The sequence below is a fragment of the Schistosoma haematobium genome, chromosome 1 (genome assembly GCF_000699445.3).
Source record: "Schistosoma haematobium chromosome 1, whole genome shotgun sequence".
Lineage (NCBI taxonomy): Eukaryota > Metazoa > Platyhelminthes > Trematoda > Strigeidida > Schistosomatidae > Schistosoma > Schistosoma haematobium.
Window position 1 is genome coordinate 76,325,848 of NC_067196.1, and position 23,596 is coordinate 76,349,443.

Consider the following 23,596-nt stretch of genomic DNA (forward strand, 5'->3'; position numbering starts at 1 on the left):
AAAATCCATTTTTGTAACCACATTACGTGTATATGAGTTTATTTTTCATTTTTTTCGCCGGCATTGTGTTTTTACGCCATCCAATAAATAAACAACTCAATATATCAGCGAAGATAATCTCAGATTGATTGGGCAGGGAGGGATTGTGGGGGGAAATCAGAAGCCTAAGGTTGATTTTCATCATAAATAGATGTCAAATGAAACACCATTAAAAACCCTGCTGTATTGAACAGGATTTTGGATGAGCATCATTTCCCCAAAGATCACAGGTACACCTTACTTGCGGGTGCCAAATAGCACGAAACTTATGTCCAGAGTGTCCTATAGACTACCTCCAACCAACACCTGATCTCACACAGTGCATGCGATGTCGAGTCACCTAGGCTAGCGGCCACATTGCAACGTGGTCGATAGAATTCGATCTGCACTAAGATGGACCTGAAAAACGACATTATTCACCATATAGTAATCAATCAATCGTAGATATTTGAAATCTCCGAACACTAAGATGTAATTTTTTTCTAGTATTCAACAGATTCATATATTTATCTAACCACGATAACCTTGATCGTATTCTCAATTGATTTACCATTATTCTTTATTCAGTAACACAATGCGTTGCTTCTGTTATTTTCTAACACCGTTTCATTTAGTGTTGAGTTACTTTAAATGGAAAACTGACCTTACATTCCTATAGTGTCGACCTTTGACCTCACAATAATAACAATTTAACGTATCAACTTAAAGCAGTTAACCTTTTCGATTAATTTGGATAGTGAGATAAGGAGAAAAAGATCATCAGAACCATGTGACATAATAACGCAATACATTTCTAACAATCCGATCACACAGTTACTTGTTAAGAATATTCACCCTCCACTTATCATATATATATGTTCTTAACAAGTATGTATTTTATCAGATTATTTGAAATGTATTGCGCTAATATGTCGCATACTTCTGATAATCTCAGTCTTCTTATTGCACTATCTAAATAATAACAACAGTAATGATAAAAATATTTGATCCCACTGTTTCAGTTTCAGTATGGAAAGGACAGGAGGCTGGGTAGCCTGTGTTATTCCTGGCAGTGGTGATCTCTCCGTTGAACCGAATTTCATTAGAAAGCGTTGACAGATGGAGCTTCAGTCATGGGCTGAGGCAATGAATTCCATTCATTGATGATGCATTGGGAAAGTCGATTGTCAGCTGACAAGTAGTTTGTTCTGGGCTTGTTATCTTAGGCAAGGAAAATGAGGGTATATCAGATGCAAATCTATCAACTCTGGTTCTTCTGAATGACAATGGCAATATATTTAATTTGACCACTCGAACATTATACGGAAGCTTAGCTATCGCTGGAATCAGCTTAGTTGCAGTCGTTTGAACGTTTCCCATCAACTCACTGTCTGTTTTTAGACAGGGGATAGCTGCTTGTATGTAATAGTCGAGTTTAGGACGAACGAATACTGCACACGAATTCGAAAAGTATTCAGCATCGAAATGGATAAAGGCCCTATGCACTGACCATAGGTTCTACAATTCTTGACGGTAATCGCACGGAAGTGTGTAGTAGTTTTTTAGGTCTTGGCTAATGATGACTCCTCGGTCGTTGTGTGTCTGGACAACAAGTAGCTCAATGTTTTTCACTGTGTATGTATCTGTACCTTGATGACCAATTTACATCACAATGCACTTGGAAGCATTTGTTGGACACTGTCAAATTCCAGACCATTCAGATAATTTCTTTGGTCATTTTGAAGTTGTAAACTATTACCTTTACATTTTATCGCTCTTCGTATGTTGAAATCGTCAGCATATAAGAAAACCGATGGTGATAGGAGACTAGAAAAGTCATTTACATATCGGAGGAACAGCACTGACCCCACAATCGTATCCTGAAACAATTCACTATCACCGTTTGCCAGCTAGACCACTTCGAGTGTACTCATACTTTTTGTTGACGTTCACATAGGAGAAGCCCTTTTTTCTCATAGATAACTTTCCGTCCGTTCCGATATCACTTAACTTAGATGGCAGCCGGTTGTGAAGTACTTTATCAAAAGTTTTGCTGACGTTTATTTAGACCACTACGGTAGCGTGTTATTCAAGTAGTTTGAGAATACCTATGCTCCTGCACTAATTATGCAGTATTACTGTTGCCATATACTATGTTGCGTCTTCTCTTAGTCCTATGGATTTTGTACGAACGTAAGCGCTTATGTGAGTAGCCTCGTCAAAAATGTCTATCAGGCATGTACTGGAAGATCATGTTCTAGTCAAGCCGTGCTGCTACGGTTCGGTCAGACCTTCTTCAAGTAGACAATCAGATAATTGATCTTGTATAACGTTTCCATTATGCGTGACATAATTGGGGCGATATTTATCCGTCTGTAATATTCGATCAGGTTTTTTGGTCCTGATATGTGTTTTGGGACAATATACGTTATCTTTCAGGTTTCGGGATATGTACTTGCTTCCAAGGATAATATGAATGTTTTGAGTATTAGTGTTCTTATGTCCTATCCAGCCAACTCAGAGTGGATCAATGGGATGTCATCAGCACCATAACTTGCATTCAGCTTAAGGGTTTTGATAACGGCGTATATGTATGGTCAGTGGAATGTCACTGAGCCATAGCCATATCATCTGGCAGTTGGGTCACTGACTATCGAACAGATCGTCGATCCCTGACAAGGCCGATGACAACCAGTGCGCATCAGTTAATCGTATGCCATGGACTGGCTTATGCGGTAGTGGTTTCACTATCTTCTCTGTACTCATTATTACTAATATATTTCCGTTATAGTGTCCCAAGTGTTTTACGGTCTTCAAAACATCCATAGTGCCTTGAAAAGATGAAGAGGTAATTCGCGTTAGATGCTGACCGCGAGGTGTGATTTCAACGTTAGCTTTTAGTCACACCACTCCAGTCTTACTGGAGTAGGCCCCCATTATTCGACAGAGATCAACGTTGATGATCCGTATATATACTATTAAGATAAAAGTTAACGACACTAAGATTATTTTCGATGATCCACTTGATGTTGATATCTGGGGTATGAAGTGTATTTCCATTTCGGCGAAACCATTAACTAAGTAGTTCATATATGACAGTCTGGTCATAATACTGCATAAAATCGTGCAGTATGAACTGAATGTTGTGATCTTTACCCTTTCCTATGCCTTGTTCAAGGAAACAACATAAGTTTCGGGTCTTAGATGCTGCAGTGAGCGCAATACTGTTTTCGCTAGTTTATGCTGTTTGCGCTGAGTTTGCACTCCATGAAGTACAGAGTATATTTGGAGCAGGGCACCGAAGCGTTTCGATATATAATACATCCTTTTTAGTTTTCGCAGCTAAGACCTAGTTTCTCAGTCGACAAGGGAAGTAATTGATCCAAAAGTAATTTTGGAGTAGATAGTAGTGTTTAGTGCGGATTTAGTGTTTCTAAGAGCTTATTATTCATAATGAAACTGTTTCAGTCAGAGCGCTTTATCGGAAATCGAAATTTCTCCCAATCAGCGTGCGCGTATTCTCTATTGTCTTGGATTCGTTGCACTTGACAAGAAATGGTAGGGTGCATGGATTTATTTTATGATCGCTGTTATGAAGCGTTTCCAAAACCACCACAAATGTTGGGGTGATATTGTGACAGAGGCTCAAGTTGAGAATGTTATGGTTTCGTGTAGGCAACTACACATGTTGCTGCCTACCGTGTATGTTCAAGTGCCTGAGTATACTTTCAGAGAACAACAAGCAAAAGTGTTTTCCAGTTGGTGTTGGGAAAGTTGAAATCAGCAAACATAATTTCGCGAACGAAATCAAGTGAGGCAGTATTAGCAAATGACTTACTTATAGTAGTGTCAGTTGAATTAGGAGTATCCGGAGCTAGATATGTACATGCAATTAGCATTCTACATTCATAAGCGAGTACAGAAAGGCATATTGAAATGGGTAATTTACGGAGGACAGCATCACCATGAATTTCTGCTTTTAGATATCTGCATCGGCAAGAAATTCATAAGGTCAGTGGGAGACGTGAGAACCAGGAGAGGAACTGGCATAGCTTCAGATCACCATCTATCTGGTGATTGCCAAGATGAAACTTGAGCTAACGAAGCAATGGACAACTGGACAAACAGCATTACAAAGGTTCTATACAGTCTTCCTTCGACATACTGACAAATTCAACGAATTCAATATAGATCTCAACAACAGGTTCAACGCCTTACAAGATCCGCTCGAAGAAGAGAATAATACTATGAAAGACAAGTGGAAAGGGATCAAAGATGCACTAACTTCAACGTGTCAGGAGGTTCTGGGCCGCAAGAAGCATCATCATAAGGAATGAATTTCTATGGAAACCCTGGACAAGGTTAAAGAAAGGAAGAACAGAAAGACAGCAATCAACAACAGTGGAACAAGAACAGAGAAAGCCAATGCACATGGTAAATACTTAAAATTAAACAAGAAAGTGGACAGGAGCATTAGAGCTGACAAACAGAAATACGTGGAAGACGAAGCAATGACAGCGGAAAAAGCTACAAGAGAAGGGAATGTGCAACAATTATGTGACACAACGAAGAAACTGGTAAGGAAATAGAGCGAAGTAGAGAGACCGGTGAAGGACAAAGAAGGCGAGCCAATCAATCACTGATATTGAAGAACAGCGGGACAGATGGGTAAAGCACTTTGAAGAACTCTTGAATGGACCAGCTCCACTGAACCACGACCGGACATCGAAGCAACACACACAGAGATATTCCCATAGATGTTATCGAACCAGCAATCGAAGAAAACATCATGATCATCAGGCAAGTCAAGAGTGGGTAAGCAGCAGAACCAGACAACATACCATCTGAAGCAGTAAGGTTAGACATAGAAGTGACTGCATGCATGCTCCATGTTCTATTCAGGAAGATTTAAGAGAAAGAACAAGTGACGACAAACTGGAATGAAGGATATCTCATTAAGATAACAAATAAACGAGATCCGAGCATGTGTGAGAACTACAGAGGCATCACACTACTATCTGTGACATGAAAAGTTTTCAACCAAGTTTTGTAGAACTGAATGAACGATTCAATGAACACCGAACTTCGAGGTCAACAGACCAGATTCCGTAAGGATCAGTTGTGTACGGACCAAACGGCAACACTACTGATTATCGTTGAACAATCACTTGAATGGAAATCATCACTAGACATCAACTTCTTTGATTATGAGCAAGCGTTTGAGTGTGGATAGGAGAACTTAGTGGAACCTTCTTCGACAGTATGGTGTATCTGGGAAGATCGTCCACATCATAGGGAATCCATACGACGGACTACACTTGAAAGTGTTGCATGGAGGACAGTTGACAGAATCGTTCCGAGTGAGGACCGGAGTCAGACAAAGCTGCCTACTCCCACCCTTTCTCTGTCTTCTGTTGATTGACTGGATTACGAAGACCGCGACATCTGAGGGAAAGCATGGAGTACAATGAACAGCTTGCATGCAACTAGACGACTTGGAATTCGCAGATGACCTGGTCCTTCTATCCCATACACACCAACAAATACAGGTCAAGACAAACAGTGTAGCAGAAGCCTCTGCTTGAGTAGGCCTCAACATACACAGAGGAAAAAGCAATATTCTAAAATATAACACAGAGAGCACCATCTCGACCACACTTGATGGAGAAGCACTGGAAACTTTCGCGTACCTGTTCAGCTTTATCGATGAACAAGGCGGATCAGATGCAGACGTGAAGGTGAGTTTTGGCTCAACACGGGCTACATTTCTACAACAGAAGAACATGTGGAACTCAAGACAACTGTCTGCAAACCAACATCAAATTCAGAATCTTCAATACGAACGTCATGAAAGTCATTTTTACTGTACGGAGCTGAAACTTGGAGAACTACTACAACCATTATCAATAATGTAAAAGTATTTATAAACGATTGTTTACTCAAGATGCTCAATGTCCGTTGGCAGGATACCATTAGCAACAGCCTACTGTAGGAGAGAACAAACCAGCTCCCAACTGAAGAGGAAATTAGGAAAAGACGTTGGAGATTGATAGGACATACATTACGGAAATCATCATACTGCATGATAAGACAGGCGCTAACTTGGAATCCTGAAGGTAAACGGAAAAGTGGAAGGCCAATTAACACCCTGCGTTGAGAATTGGAAGTAGACATGAAAAGGATGAATAACAACTGGAAAGTGCTGGAAAGGATTGTCCTGGATAGGGTTGGATGGAGAACACTGGTGAGCGGTCTATGCTTCTCCATGAGGGGTAACAAGCCTAAATAAATTCGCTACCGTACAACCCTCACCAAGCTTGGTGACTCGATCACAACGGAATAGCTCGTATGTGTATACTTCAATGTTTCACTCCGTGAGTTCGGAGGACGATCGGCTTTTAGATATTAAAAGTAGTGAAGAATTTTTTGAATTTGAGAGGGTACGTATGTGTGTCATCTTATTTTGTACAAATCGAGCATTGTTCAACATTAGTGTGTGATACATTTTTCTAGTAGATATACGTGATGTAAACGTAGTGGGTTATTTGATTTCTCGTGAGTGAAGAGGAAGAAGTAGGAGTACCAGCTGCATCTTCCTGTTCGTTTGGTTTACTATCAATATGGCTAAACGGAGAAAGGTAGTCGATAGGTAGTTTGGCGAAAGCGGTAGGTTTATCAGTTTCAGGTGGAGGTGGAGTGGATTGAATGTATGAGTAGTATATTTGGGGAGTGGTCAGGATTTTCACTGATGGAGCTTATAAGGTTAGGGACAGTTATCGGAGAAGTGGTAGATGTGTCACCCCCATTAGTTCGGAGTGTATAGAAGATGGTCAATTACAGGCAATGTCACTCATTGGAATATGCAGTGAAAATGTCATAAGCATTATTAACTTTGCAAACAGCTGCATGTACATACATGAGAGGACTTTACGGGAGCCGTTCGCATAAACAAATATCTGCCAGAAAGTGTTACCATACCTGAGAAAATACAACTCTTATGTAGGATCAATAAAGTGAAGAAACCATACATTTGGCCAAATTAATATAAAATAATTCGATCATTAATTATTTTGCCTGTAATAGTATGAAAGAAGAAAATTGGGCACATACATGGAACAAAATGGTTTGTTCATTACAGAAAAATACAATGATGAAAAACACCTTGTATTTTGTAGCTCATGTTAACAACTTACAAAGGAAATGGTAATCGGAATACAAAGGGATGTAAATACAAGAAAGGATATATGGGAAGTGGAGATCGAAATATCAATACTTTTTCATTGGAAGATAATAGACTAAGTTACAAAAATAAAGAGTAGAAGAGTGAGATAAACGTTACGGGATATCACTGGAGCAGGTGAACTCTTCTGATTGATTTGGTTGTCGTCATTATAATAATCAGCAGTTCCTGTATTGCAACTTTATCGGATATGTGTTCACTAGCGCAAGTCCATTGAACTGCAAGGGGCGGGAATGTAGTGGCTTTTTTTACTGTTATATGCCTCTAGAAACCGATCTAAAATGCCTTGGTAACTTAAAATTATAGCAACGGCAAGTGTCATAGCTGTTTCTACATATTAAGATAGAAAATATGCTGCTTTATAGTGTGATTCTTGCAAAACTGGTATGCGATACATATTAAATTTTCATGCAGCTTTTTTAAACAAAGCTATTAGTAAATAAGAACCAATCTCTTTCGCGTTAGATCTTGATGTAAAGTAAGTATATATACTAGACCGGTGGAAGTGAGTTCATTCCGTATAATCTCGAATCTTATGAATGATACATCATTCCCTATAGCTTTTAAGTACATCACCTAGTTAGAAAGAGAGTTCCCCAAGTGTTCTCTGCATTCAGGGGACCACTCAAAGCTTACCAGGTTACGAGGTTTTTTGACATTTCAAACAAAATAGCTGATTGAGGATTATTAACTGGATAAATTGTATCAAATGCATCCAGAGATCTATAACTGTCATATAGCATAGACAAGTGATTGTCAAAAAATTTACTGGTTTATATTTCTCTGCTAAAGAGTATAAGATATCGGAACCAATACTGAAGCGGCTGTTTCGAGTTTGGTCGGTACGAGTCTTGGAATATCCACATGGATAGTTCAGATTCGTGTTTCTTGCTCGTTGGAATTTTCACAGGCTATTGTTGTTAATGATTACGCCAAGAAGTAAATGGTCATTTTCTCATCCAGTAAGTAATCCTAGTCCACATGGCTAACTTGTTTACTGTTTCATTGTATATTATGCTTGCGTTCCTTCGTAAGTTTCTAAATTACATAAGAATATCGTACTATGTCCATAGGTTATCTTCGGTTCGGGACTCTCCTTTTCACTGCTTCAGCTACAGACAAGGTATCCTAAATCATGATAGACCTAGTAGGTGTCTCTGCAGAAACACTAACCCTTAACCATCAACAGTATATCCTAATTCTAGTTCCTCACCATGGTTTATAACTCTCATTTGGTCCTAGTTAGTATATAGACATTCTCAAGGCTACTTTGAAGTCACCCAAAGGTCGTCCATAAATTAGTCTCACCGCTCCAATGTCACAAACAATACCACACAATCCTCTCAATGTTCCACAACATCCATTCCTGTACCCTTTAACAAATCTGGAAACAAATTTCATCAGCTAAGTTTATGCTCTACTGGCCATCAAATTTAGTGTCTTCGAGACACGTGCGTCAGGAAAATGTGTATTCGTTTGTACGCGTACATCTTAACATCACGTCCATCTTGGGTTTCAGTGGTTAATTTATTTACTGCTACTGTTAAATTTTCACTTGGTATGTTTAGTTATTTCTATACCTCCACTTGAGTATTCCATACAGCATTTTTATCTCATCTATTTTGATATCCGTGTGAGATCTGTCGTTACAACCTACTCTCGTCATGATTCTGAACTTTGGTTTCGCACTGAGTACACATTTTAAGGAGTGAATACGATTCCAACTCACTAAACTTCATCAGCACAATACGAAAAAATTAAAAAGATGGAAAGGGTGTGAACAACTCAAGGGGTACTAAAAAAACAAACATAAGGAATATGTCATGAATAATATTGCTCTTGAGAACACGATGCATATAAGAGATCAAATATTGAATCATGTCACTTCAAATATTTAATAATGTTTAAAATACTCCCACTCAATAGGTTACGTGTTTAAACCCCGTTCTACCTATTTTGCTCTAGGGAACTGTGTAGTAATACTAGCTCACAAAGCAGCTCATTATGAAGTACTTAAGGGATTACTTGGTAATTAATTTGAGTTCAGTACTGTGTGGAAGGTCGATATCAAACCTCAAGCTCGTATCGCTGTCTAAAATTTCGTTACTAACATAAAGCAAGGAAGATAGCCGTTGATTTAGACAGGTCGACCCCACAGACGTACGAAGATCGTGTACATAGGACCTAGAATATGTGCACTGGTTTTGGTTGCCGTACACATTAACTGGAATTTAAAATCGAGGAGATAAACAGTGAGTTCATCTGTGCTATTGTGAATCATTTCACCTAAAGCTTCCAACCACTAGTCGCTGTTATCATGTGGACCAGGTAACCTGCATCAACCAACATGGCTTGGACCAACAGTTATTGACTTCATGGACTAATGTCACGTTTTAGTTTGGCCGCCTCTAGTTTCTTCCGAATCTACTTGTTCAATTTTAAGTGCCATTCATCAAGGTAGGGGTTAGTTAGACATACGCATGTTCTACCTGTCTCTGTCGATAAAGATTCACTACCTTATCAACTGACTTGCCAACTTTGTTTAGTACCCTGTGTCTAACCTCAGCGTTACTTTCCCGATTATTCTATGAAACGTAAGCAGTGCTTCGAAGACACCTATGATCAAAAACCTTCAGCCTACTCATGTATCCTATTTTCATAGGCCATGGGATTACGAAAAACCAGTGGAATTCCGCGACGTCTATTGCACGGATAGACTCTCGTTAACTCATTCCATCAGTCTTCGAACACGATAAAAAGCGAAACCGTGTCGGATCTAGGCTAACAAAAGGGCTTAGGATCGACCGTGAGTAGTCGTGGGTGATGGAAACAAAATAGATGGAAAAAGTAGCGACTGTAGTTAACACCAGACTAATAAACGGAACTGGAATTAAGAGGTCAAGTGTGAGACGATCTCGGAAAATGATGACACTCTTATCTGCTCTCAGCCCAGACGTTTAGAAAGATGAGCAGAACACTTTAAGGAGCAGTTCAGTTGAACTTCAGCTACTCTACAACTAACCATTCCTAAACAGCCTGAATGGGACGTTAAAATAGGTCCTTCGACTCTGATTGAAGTTCGAAAATCTATAGCTGATATGAAATGAGGAAGAGCAGCTGGTCCAAATGGATTGACTCCAGGGGTCTTTAAGTCTGGTGGTCCAGTTTTAGAGATTAGGTTGACTGATATTTTAGCTAAACTCTGGGTGTTGGACGTAATCCCATCTGACTGGTCACAATCACTGATTGTCCCAATATATAAGAAGGGGTCAAAATCATCCTGTGACAATCATAGAGGGATTAGTTTGACCAATATAGTATCTAAAATACTAGCCTCAATAATTATCGTGTGCCGAACAAAGACTGGTGAACTGCAAACATGAGCAAATCAAGCTGGCTTCAGACTTGGTCGTGGCTGCATCGATCACATATTCACTATTCTTCAGGTTCTAGAACACAGGCATGTTTATGATAGTTTTTCTCGACTTAAAGGTAGCGTTTGACTCTGCTGACCAAGAGGTCCTGTGACATCGTCTGTCATTGAAAGGTGTACTTCAGAAGTACACAAACCTTGTAAAGGCTCTTTACTCGAACACTACTGGTCGAGTGAGAGCTTATGACGAACTGTCATCTACTTTTACAACCTCAAGTGGTGTCCGTCAAGATTGTCCATCATCTCCATTTTTGTTCAACAACGTTTTCCTCGACTTAATTTTCGGAAATTGATCTACCAGGAGGTTCACTTATCTACACAGAATAGCAGATGCCATAGTCCTGTTCGGAGAAGACGCTGATAAAATGCGGAGTCTTCTGATGGCACTAAGCAACAATCCCAGAATGTTTAGAATGCTCTTCTCTCCCTCTAAATGCAAGTTGTTGCTTCAGGACTGGGCTGCGTCAACACCTGAGCTAAGGATGGGGAGTGAAGTAGTCGAACGCGTTGACAACGTCAATTATCTTGGAAGGCTGATCAGCCCTAATGGGTTGGTGTCTGACGAAATCTCAGCACAGATTCGAAAAGCTCGTTTGGCTTTTGCCAACTTATGTCACCTGTGGCAAAGGCGAGACATCCGTCTATCAATAAAAGGACGAGTTTATTGCGCGGCGGTTCGTTCTGTTTTACTTTACGGCAGCGAAACATAGCCACTAAGAATCGAAGATACTCGTAAGCTACTAGTATTTGACCACAGATGCCTTAGAAATATTGCTGGCGTCTGTTGAGATCACCGGGTAAGTAATAGTGAGGTTAGACGCAGGGTATTAGGGACTGATGGTAAATCAGTTGATGAGTTTGTTAATCTTCATCGACTGAGATGGTTGGGCCACGTGTTACGTATACCCGAACACCGATTACCACGACGTGCAATGCTGACTGGTGTTGGAGATGGTTGGAAAAAAGTTAGGGGTGGCCAAAGGAAAACGTGGCACCAATCCCTGAAGTCAATAACTTCTGATCTAAGCCATGCACGACTATTGTAACCAATGGTTGGAGACTGTGTGACATGACTCTGGATCGATCACAGTGGTGTAGGTGTATACACTCTTTGTCTTCCCTTAAACCGTGAGATTGAAACTACTTTATACCTTTATTTCTACGAACTAATTCTTCCTTCCTGTATTATATATTTGTACACAATCTTTCTTTTATATATTACTACCATTGGTGTAACTGCTTCTATGAATTTGGTGTTGATCTTGTTGTGCTAATGAGGTGTGGCAACTTGGACCGATGCATATATGTGCCACCCGACCGTTGTTGCTACCTTGACGTGGTGGTCAGGCTTGCCTATCGTGATGACCCAACCAAGCTATATTGACTGGAACATATGTTCCTGTAGGTTCTACCATGCCAGGCAGGTCGATTGGAGAACGGTAAGACTAAAAGCAGCAACTCAAGTTCTGAGGGCGGAGTCGTACTGCTGACTGTACAGACGTGTGACAGCAGTAAGGTGTTTCCTTCAGACAACCAGCATGACAGCGATGCTGCCTTCCCACAAGGAGGGGTGGGGTTAGAAAAGGTCGACCCTAAAAATACACACCTCGCCTTATCCCACGGATATCCGTCTTCGGCGGTAAGGTCTCAACAAGTACGGAGCTAACACAAAAATCACCCATAAAAAGGTCGTGTGTGACCGACCTCAAGCAGTTGTCCCTTGGGCACTGCGGTCACGCTCTCAGGTCACTGAGACCGCCTCTAATCCAACTTCCTTTTCAGGTACCTCTAGAAGAACCCTTCCACGGTGTGGGCAACCGGGAAGTGATAACCGCCCTCATACCTCTAACAGCACTAACAGCCCTAATGGGTTGTTATCTGACGAAATCTCAGCACGGATTCGAAAAGCTCGTTTGGCTTTTGCCACCTTACGTCACCTATGGCAAATTGATTACCTCAAGTGGTGTTCGTCAGGGCTGTCCACTCTCCCCATTCTTGTTCAACTTTGTGGTCGACGTACTTTTAGAGATGACACTTTCCTCATCTAAATTTCCAGGGGTTGAACTTCTACCGGGAGGTTCACTTGTTAACTTAGAATATGCTGATGACATAGTTTTATTTGGTGAAGACGCTGACAAAATGCAGAGTCTTCTGACCACTCTAAGCAACAATGCAAGCATGTTCGGGATGCGATTCTCTCCCTCGAAATGCAAAATGTTGCTTCAGGATTGGGTTACATCGACGCCCGAACTAGTGATAGGGAGTGAAGTAGTTGAGTGTGTCGACCGCTTCACTTATCTTGGAAGTCTCATCAGCCCTTGTGGTTGGGTGTGTGATGAAATCTCAGCACGGATACAGAAGGCTCGACTAGCTTTTGCCAACTTGCGTCATTTATGGAGTAGGCGAGATATCCGTCTATCAACCAAAGGACGTGTTTACTGCGCAGCAGTTCGTTCCGTCCTACTTTATGGCAGTGAAACGTGGCCGGTAAGAGTAGAGGATATTCGTAGGTTACTAGTATTCGATCATAGGTGTCTTCGAAATATTGCTCGTATATCCTGCGACCATCGAGTAAGTAACACAGTTGTTAGGACACGGGTACTAGGTAAGGATGGCAAACCAATTGATGAAGTGGTGAAACTTCATCAGTTGAGATGGCTGGGGCACGTGTTACGTATGCCCAACGACCGACTACCTCGACACGCTATGTTCAGTGGTATAGGAGTAGATTGGAAGAAAGCTAGAGGCGGCCAAACCAAAACATGGCACAAGTCCATGAAGTCACTGACAAGTGGACTGAGTCATGTTGGTAGGTGTAGACTACCTGGTTGGGGACCACGATATGATAGCAACCGATGGTTAGAGACCCTGAATGATATGGCTCAAAATCGTTTGCAATGACACAGGTGCATCCACTCTTTGTGTTCTCCCAAATTCTAATCTTCTGAATTCTTCATGTCCCTTTTTTCCTCTTTCCAAATTTGTTTCACTGGATTATACTCCTTGGATAACATCTTCAAACCCTAATCTTCCCGATTACTGTTTATACTCTTGCTACCTCTACCACTACGGGATTTGAATCGACAACTGCATCTCTGTGCTAATGTGGTGTGGCAACTCGACCTGATATACGTACGTACGAAGTTCTACGTTGTTACTGACTGACTACTGACTATGGCGAAGGATGGGGAGTGAAGTAGTCGAACGCGTTGACAACGTCACTTATCTTGGAAGGCTGATCAGCCCTAATGGGTTGGTGTCTGACGAAATCTCAGCACAGATTCGAAAAGCTCGTTTGGCTTTTGCCAACTTATGTCACCTGTGGCAAAGGCGAGACATCCGTCTATCAATAAAAGGACGAGTTTATTGCGCGGCGGTTCGTTCTGTTTTACTTTACGGCAGCGAAACATAGCCACTAAGAATCGAAGATACTCGTAAGCTACTAGTATTTGACCACAGATGCCTTAGAAATATTGCTGGCGTCTGTTGAGATCACCGGGTAAGTAATAGTGAGGTTAGACGCAGGGTATTAGGGACTGATGGTAAATCAGTTGATGAGTTTGTTAATCTTCATCGACTGAGATGGTTGGGCCACGTGTTACGTATACCCGAACACCGATTACCACGACGTGCAATGCTGACTGGTGTTGGAGATGGTTGGAAAAAAGTTAGGGGTGGCCAAACCAAAACGTGGCATCAGTGCTTGAAATCACTAACTTCTAGTCTGAGCCATGTTGGTAGATGCAGACTACTTAGTTGGGGTCTGCGTGACTATCGTAACCAGCGGTTGGAGACTGTAGGTGACATGGCTCAGAATCAATCACAATGGCGTCGGTGTATACTCTCTCTGTTCTCTTAAACTAAGAGATTAAAATCACTTCATATCTTTCTTTCTACGAACTAATTCTTTCTTCCTGTATTATTGCAATCTTTCTTTTATATATTACCACCTCTGAATTAACTACTTTTATGGATCCGGTGTCCATCTTGTTGTGTTAATGAGGTATGGCAACTTGGACCAATGCATATATGTGCCTGGTCCTACGTTGTAGCTGACTGACTGACTGATATATGTGCCTTGTCCTATGTCGTAGCTAACTGACTTATAAACCATGTTTTACGGTCATAAAGTAGATCATACTGCTGAGAACTATACATGCCATTCGGTTAGAAGACAGACATCTTCCCCTACACCTCATGTGGCACAAATCGGGCTTCCTGCATTCGTGCTGAGATTTCTTCAGAGGTCAACCAATCCGAGTTAATTAAGTCCCGATGATAAGTTAAGTATTCGACGCTCCAAATTATTTCACTCCTTATCGTCAGCTCAGGTATTGGTAATGGCAAGTTGTTAAACACCATTTTGCATTTCAGGGAAGAATAACACATCCCAAACACGCCAAGATTGCTCTTCAAGGTTGTCAAAAGACTCTTCACGTATTTCAAGTTGATAAATAAAACTTGTCAGGAGATTGACTCCTGAAATGTTAGTTGAACATCATTTTATTCGTAGAGAGACATTGGAGACAACTCCGCAAGTTTCTCAAGATAATTATTAGTGGTTATTTGTTAGTATTTGATGGGTAAAATTTATCCTACTTAACTTATTCCTATTGCTAAATCAGTAGTGTTGAATTTTGAGCACTCGTTGCATACCCCAACTCTTCTCTATCTATCCGAGTTGTGTTAGTAGCTCCCATACAATGTATGGCTCAAATCCGATCATATGAAACCACTTGGTTACCGAGTTTCATCAGGTTGGGTCTCAATCACTGATCTTTGTACTGTAAAATAGATGAAATATTGTCATGGAATCAGTTAGAATTAAATAATCTGACACTAATTTACTAAAATATGCCTAGCAAGTAAATTCCGTTAATAAAGAAACCACTTACATGTGAGTCTGTGGTTTCCGATTCAGGAGATGATATTATTGGGGATGGGATTCAAATCGTTTTTCATGTTCGGAATTTTATGAATAGTTGTTTTACGCACTATTCGTGTTGGGCGGGTTTTTACAGTTTGATACATGAAAAGTATACTGTTTGACAGATCATGGCCCATAATATGATATGATCTCACAGGATTGTATTTATAAAGCAAGTCTGAAATAAGATCGAAGGTCAAGCACTATCAGCTATAATAGGATGTTATTTATTTATTTGAACACATAAATATTGGTGCAAGAGGGCACCAAATATATATGCGCCACACAAAACAATGAGAATTCGAAGAGAAAGAAAAAAAAGTAAGGAGCGTGAAAAAAAGAACAATAACGAAGAGGTTGGTGTAAGGTAGTGTAGTAATAATAATAGTAATAATGAGGGAACGGAAAGGTACAATCAGAAGAAATCTTTCAGTTAAGGGAGACACAACCACTTTTTATGAAGAAAGTAAAAGAAGGTTACAGCAGGATCGCCACTGGCTTCTATTATGAGCCATATGTGATAACGTCTCTAGCCACTGTGTTGCACCATCTCTCAGACCCCAGCCAGGGAGTCGTGAAGGACCAACACAAGCCAGCCCTTTGCAGCTTTCTTTTATACCACGACACCTTGTCATACACTGACCACCTCTCCGCTCTTTCCAACCAGTCCCGGAGTCGGCAAATAATGCACGACGTGGAATTCTCTGGGACGACATTCGTAGAACATGTCCAAGCCACCGAAGTCGGTGTTTCAAGATGATGACACCAACCGAATTACCGTCTATGCTCCCGAACACACGATGCCGAACCTCTGCATTACTAACATGGTGTTGCCACTGGATGTCAACAATCCTTCGGAGACAACGATGATCAAACACAGGGAGTCGTCTAACATCCTCAACTCGGAGAGACCAGGTTTCACAAGCATAGAGCGAAACTGCTCTCACACCGACGCGTTGTAGATCCGACCTTTTACAGCCAGACTAACATCACGAAGGCGCCAAAGGTGGTCCAGATTGGCATAAGCCGCTCTGGCTTTCACTATACGTGTATTGATCTCATCACTCACGCCATCACCAGCACTTATGCAGCTACCTAGATACACGAACTTTTCGACTACTTCTATCTGCTCACCATCCAGGGTGAGTACAGGATTAGAATCCTGCTAGTCTTGTAGAAGTACTTTGCACTTCGAAGGTGCAAAACACATACCGTACCTACTGACACTGATTGCCAACTGATTAAGTGTGGATTGCATGGCTTTGGCATTATCTCACAGTAACATAATATGATCCGCATACTCAAGGTCGAGAAGTCTTTCTCCAGGTAAGAGATCCACACCACTATTACTTACATCCATCAGAGCTGTTTCCAGAATGTCATCAATAGCAAAGTTGAAGAGGAATGGTGAGATTGGGCAACCGTGTCTAACCCCACTGCTTGAATGGAACAATGGAGAAAGGTGGTTGTATGCCTTCACTCTGCCTGAGGTGTTTGTATATAGGGCCTTTAGGATGTTAATAAACTTCTCAGGCACACCCTTCTTCAATAGGCAATCCTAGAGAACAGTCTTGTCCAACGAATCGAAGGCAGCCCTGATGTCAAGAAACACTACAATTGTTGTTATTCATTCTTTTAATATCTGCTTCTATTTCCCGACGTAATGTGTTCTTAGGCCTTCCCCTTTTCCGCTTCCCTTCAGGATTCCAAGTTAGGGCTTGCCTCGTGATGCAGTTTGATGATTTGCGTAATGTATGTCCTATCCATTTCCATCATATTTTCCTAATTTCTTCAGCTGGAAGCTGATTTGCTCTCTCCCACAGAAGGCTGTTGCTGATGGTATCCGGCCAATGGATGTTGAGTATCTTGCGAAGACAGCTATTTATAAATCCTTGTACCTTCTTGATGGTGGTTGTTGTATTTCTCCAAGTTTCAGCTCCATACAGTAGAACTGACTGTTTTGACGTTCGTATTGAAGATTGTGACTTTGATATTGGTTGACAGACAGTTGTTTTGAGTTCCAGATGTTCTTCAATTGTAGAAATGCGGCCCTTGCTTTGCCAATCCTTGCCTTTACGTCTGCATCTGAGGCTCCTTGTTCATCGATGATGCTTCCCAGGTACGTGAAGGATTCTACATCTTCCAGAGTTTCGCCATCAAGAGTGATTGGACTGCTGTTCTCCGTTTTGAATTTGAGGACCTTGGTTTTCTCCTTGTATATGTTGAGGTCTACTGATGCAGAGACTGCTACTACACTGGCTGTCTTCATCTGCATTTGTTCATGTGTATTCGATACGAGTGCTAGGTCATCTGCGATGTCCGAATCGTCTAATTGGTTCTGAGCTGTTCATCGTATTTCGTATTTTCCCTCAGATGTCGAGGTTTTCATAATCTAGTCAACTATCAGAAGAAAGAGGAAGGGAGAGAGTAGACAGCCTTGTTTGACTTCGGTCCTTACTTGGAATGCATCTGTCAGCTGTCCTCCATGCACTACTTTGCACCGTAGTCCGTCGTATGAGTTCCGGATAATGTTGACAATCTTCTCAGGAACTCTATAATGTCGAAGTAGTTTCCATAACGTTCTCCTATCTACACTGTCAAACGCCCTGTCATAATCAATGGATTTGATGTATAGTGATGAGTTCCACTCAACTGATTGTTCGACGATGATCCGTAGTGTTGCAATTTGGTCTGTGCACGACCGATCCTTACGGAATCCAGCTTGTTGACCTCGAAGTTGGGCGTCTACTGTATCTTTCATTCGGTTCAACAACACTCTGTTGAAGACTTTCCTTGGTGCTGACAGTAGTGTAATGCGTCTGTAGTTCTCACATTTGCTCAGGTCTCCTTACTTTGAGATCTTGATGGGGTGTCCTTCTTTCCAGTCCATCGGCACTTGTCGCTCCTCCCAAATCTTTTTCAATAGAAGGTGAAGCATGTTTGTAGTTACTTCGGTGCTTCAGATGGTATATTGTCAGGTCCTGCTGCTTTCCTGCTCTTAATTTGTCTGATGGCCATCCTGATTTCTTCGGTCGTTGGTGGAGTGACATCTATAGAAAGGTCTGTGTGTGTTGTTTCGATGTCCGCTGGATTCAATGGAGCTGGTCTATTCAAGAGTTCCTCAAAGTATTCTACTCAACTGTTCCTCTGTTCTTGAATTTTAGTGATTGACCTGCCTTCTTTGTCCTTGACCGATCTCTTTGGTTCACTGTATTTCCCTGATAGTTTCTTCGTTGTATCATAAAGCTGTTTCATATTTCCTTCTCTTGCAGCCTTTCCCGCGGTCGTTGCTAGTTCTTCCACGTATTTCTGCTTGTAGGATTTAATACTCTTCTTCAGTTGCTTGTTTGCTTCTGTGTACTCAGCTTGTGCCTTGACTTTCTCTGCTCGTGTTGGGTTGTTGTTAATTGCTGTCTTTCTGTTCTTCCTTTCTTGAACCTTGTCCAGGGTTTCCATAGAAATTCATTCCTTATGATGATGCTTCTTGCGGCCCAGAACCTCCTGACACGTTGAAGTTAGTGCATCTTTGATCCCTTTCCACTTGTCTTTCATAGTATTATTCTCTTCTTCGAGCGGATCTTGTAAGGCGTTGAACCTGTTGTTGAGATCTATATTGAATTCGTTGAATTTGTCAGTATGTCGAAGGAAGACTGTATTGAACCTTTGTAATGCTGTTTGTCCAGTTGTCCATTGCTTCGTTAGCTCAAGTTTCATCTTGGCAATCACCAGATAGATGGTGATCTGAAGCTATGCCAGTTCCTCTCCTGGTTCTCACGTCTCCCACCGACCTTATGAATTTCTTTCCGATGCAGATATAATCTATCTAGTTCTCCGTGGTGTAGTCCGGTGAGATCCATGTAGCTTTGTGTGGGAATATTGTGCCGCCTTTAACCAATATGTTGAATGCACATATATTTGCAGATCTCTCACCATTCTCGTCCATGTCGTCCCATGATATCTTCATATCCGGTGTTGTCTATTCCGACTTTGGCGTTTAGATCTCCCATCAGAATGGTGAGATCCTTTCTTGGGTGTTTCTCTGTGTTTGATTGTAGCCTCTCATAAGATTTATCTTTATTGTTGTTGTTGCTATCACTGGTGGGTGCAAAACTTTGGATAACATTCATTGTGATTCCCTCGATTTTTGTTTCGAATGATGCTTTGATGATAGTGGATCCGTGAGATCCCCATTCTATAAGTGCATTTGGTGCTTCTTCGAACAGCATCAGAGCAACTCCTTTAGTGTGTGGAACATTTTCTTCTGCGTCAAGCTGTATTTTCTCATTTCTGCAGCTATTTGATTTGTGTTTCAGGTCTCCCACATTGTCCGGACGTTCCATGTACCTATAAAAATTGTTGCTCTGGTGGTTAGAAGGGGCATCGGCCTTGTGACATCCAAAGAATCTCGGCTTTCACCATAGGGCGTAATAATTCTTCTTTCACCTCCCAGGGCAGAGTTTAAATGACTTTATTTGTTTAATCTGGTTGGCGTTTTTTAGCAAGACTTTTTCCTACAGGATGGAGTTCCGACCTCATGTTCAACCCTCCTCCTTTATACGGGCTTGGGACCGACAGTAGTACTGGAAGAGCTACAGGCGCAGTTATATTATATGTATTTAAACTTGCTACATTATTTATCCTATTTTCTTATCTTAATTATCTCTTATCTGTTTAAAAACTTTCAGGGTCGATGAATTGTGGATATAAAATTATTTATCAAGATTTTCTTCCACACAATGAAGTTTAATCAAACATCTGTGGATTCATCTTTGGGTAGTCTTTCTGTATCGTCCGCTGTCGATCGATCATATGACTCGTTCTTGAACAATGTGGATACACAACCGGGTGCATTACTTTCTGAACTTTTGTCAGATTGTACACCACTTGATTGCTTTGTTTCAAGCACTGTACAATCATCCAATAGTCAAGATAATATATCTTTGTCACTTTATGGAGTATCATCATCTTCCAATAATAATAATGATAACATTAATAATAATAGCAGTAATGGTAATAATAACATTACGAATACTATTGATGATATGAATGGAATTTATGGTCCAATAAATCCTAATTCACATGATTGCTATCGAAAAAATTCTACAATTGAATTGAAATCTGGTAATATATATATATATATATATGTTTTATAACCTTTTCAGTTAGTGTATATTCTTAGTATAACTTCATATTGCATTTATCTCAGTTATATGATTTTTGTAGTATTGTTGTTTCTTATGAAAACTTCTGTTTTATTTCGAATTCGATTACTGTTTTAATTGATATTGTATTTCCTGTTATTCACAGGCTACCATAACATGTCTATCATTAGTTCTCTGTTCCCTGCTCATCCTAAAATGAGAGTTTGGCTTTATAAATGAAATTATTACGTTAGATTTCTGCAATATATTACATTAACTTGTCTAGTAGTTCACTGGTACCATTAAAACGATATTCATTCTCTCACTAGGTATGAGTAGTTATCAAAAAGTTGTATTCTCAGCGGAGTACGGCTTTTCTTTTTGTTTTCAAGAGATATTAATACTTGACTGTGTTATCTTGGAAAATTCAGTTCTCAACAAACAATTACGGTAACTTGGTTTCATGTCCATGCATCAGTCAGAACTTAAAACTTATAGGTAATTTTTCGTTAATAAGTTTGGATATTTTTAGTCATCAAAAATTACTTTCTCCGTACGAGTATGTTGTTTTGGTTGTTTACTTATGAATTAATATAATTTAAGTGAATATTGATTAATGTCTTTTCCTCAACTGGTTGTTGGTTTCGTGAATTAAACCTTTGAAAATAAGGGATATTCGTAGGGTGTTAGTATCTGATCATAAATACCTTCTAAACATTACTCACGTATGTTAGGACCATTACGTTAGCTATTCTGAAGTTGGATGCAGGGGACTAGTAAAAAATGTCGAATTAATTATTGTGATTGTGACTCTTCATCGACTGTGGTGATTGAGACATGTATTACATTTACCCAATCTCCGCCTGCCTGAACTCACGATATTTGTTGGTGTAGGGTTGGGTTAGACTGGTACAAAGTTATGAGCGGCCTAACCAAAACATATAGTCAATTTATGAAATCGTTGACCTTTGATCTGAGGCATGTTGATAGATGCGTGATTACTGAAACCAATGATCAGAGACTTTAGGTGACATGCTTCAAAATCGTTCACAATGGCGCAGGTGCACTCACTCTTTGTCTTCCTTTCGAATTTGACTTTTAAAATTATATTATACACTTTATTCTTGGAATTCATTTTTTATTCTCGAATAATAGCATCTAGGTGTCTAATTTTTTACTACTACTGATACTGTTACTAATTCTACTACTCTTGGGTTCGTTTTGATATTATGTAACAACTCGAACCAATTGATATAATTTCTAGGCTCTTGGTTGCTTATAACTAACTTAGTAATGATATCCATTCATTCAAATAACGAAATAGCATGTCAACAACTTAGTAAATAAATCAACAATCTGAAACGACCAACACTCAGTTTATTTTAAGAAATGTTTTACTGCAAGCGAATAATACTAAATTTAAAAAATCCTTGATAAAGAACCTAATCAATTTAGTTATCAATTTATTGTAGTGTACTTCATAAAATATAGAAAAAGGTCGATTCGTGCTTAGATCATTAAGTTTTAACATTTTATGGATATATTCTACACATTTTTAAACAAACCACTCGTAAGTTGTCTTTAATTCTCTTTTTTTTTTTCTTGGCCTTAATTGTATTATGGTTGTAATAATAATGTCTAGTTTTTCTCTAGTCTCGTCTCATTTTATAGGTCATCGTCTGTTTTATTTCATTCATCGTGCTGTTAACTTCTCACAAATTTCATATTGTATTGGTAGTAGTATGGTAATAATAATAATAATAAAAAAATAATAATCATTATGATAAAGTAACCGTAACATGCGTCATATATGTTTGTCTTATTTTGTCAAAGGTTAACACGCAAACATTAACCGGTCAAGGTTATTTACTATTACAAAAAAGTCTTTTTTATATATGTATATGTTCTATTCTCGTTTCTGTTTTCATCATCATTAAAATTGACTACCATTCAACTAGAAAAAAATAATCAACAATGTCCAGTTTCAATTGATTTATATTCAAAATTTCATCGTGAAAAATGTATGGATTTATTATTGATTTTTTTACAAAAATCAAGTATGGTGTAAATAATTTCAGTTCCTAATAACCTTATTTTAATAGTGCGTTAAAAACAAAATAGTTAAGTAGGTGATGAGAAGCTATCATTAAACTGTTTCACGCATATATAATTCCTAAGTAATTGAGTTGAGTTGATTTGCTATTCATGGATCATGGATCAAAGAAGTACACTGTGTTCTACGTAAAATTTGTTTAGTGTGTCTATGTGTCGTTGTTGAAATGAAAGCTTATTTCGTCGAACTACTTTATAGTATCCATTGGATTACTCAGCTAAAATATTCGTCTTTTGCTCATCAGGCACTGGACATTATGAAGAATACAAATGCAGTGCAGCATTATTTATTTCAATGCCAGTTGCCTCCAACATCTTTGAACCAGATGCATTGTTTAGTTATTAATTGTACCACTCAGCCACATAAAGCTTGGTTGGTGGATGCCGTTCCGATCCATGAATCATTGGTTTAAAGCCAAGAGACTGCACTACAGACTAACAGCTTCCAATGGAAAACGGTTAAATATGCTTCAAACATCTATTGTTATATAGTTTTTAAGGTTCCAAAATATATAAGTAATATTCATCACAAATCACTTATTGAGTATAATACAATCTGTTCACTGAACTGCAATTCAGCGGTCCATCTTTTTGACTTCAGTCAATAATGTATTATAATATGTTGAGCGTCTGTGCAACTCCAATTACGGAAATGGTTATTTTTTTTACAATACTGAAGGAATGTGTATTTGTAATTATTTTGGTCACTTTTAGTTAACCTGCAG

The 23,596-nt window shown here is 39.7% G+C and overlaps 1 protein-coding gene across 2 annotated transcripts in view; it reads left to right on the plus strand.

Annotated features, from left to right (window-relative positions):
• The first annotated feature begins 8,081 nt into the window (after positions 1–8,081).
• The window catches only part of SMAD2_4 (Mothers against decapentaplegic 2), a 42,866-nt gene continuing 27,351 nt past the window's right edge, over positions 8,082–23,596 (plus strand). For both annotated transcript variants that reach the window (XM_051209713.1, XM_012944766.3), the window contains exons 1-2: positions 8,082–8,220; positions 20,304–20,739. In XM_051209713.1, coding sequence (XP_051075172.1) covers positions 20,355–20,739 — 385 coding nt within the window. In that variant the 5' untranslated portion in view covers positions 8,082–8,220; positions 20,304–20,354. The remainder of the gene's footprint in view (positions 8,221–20,303; positions 20,740–23,596) is intronic.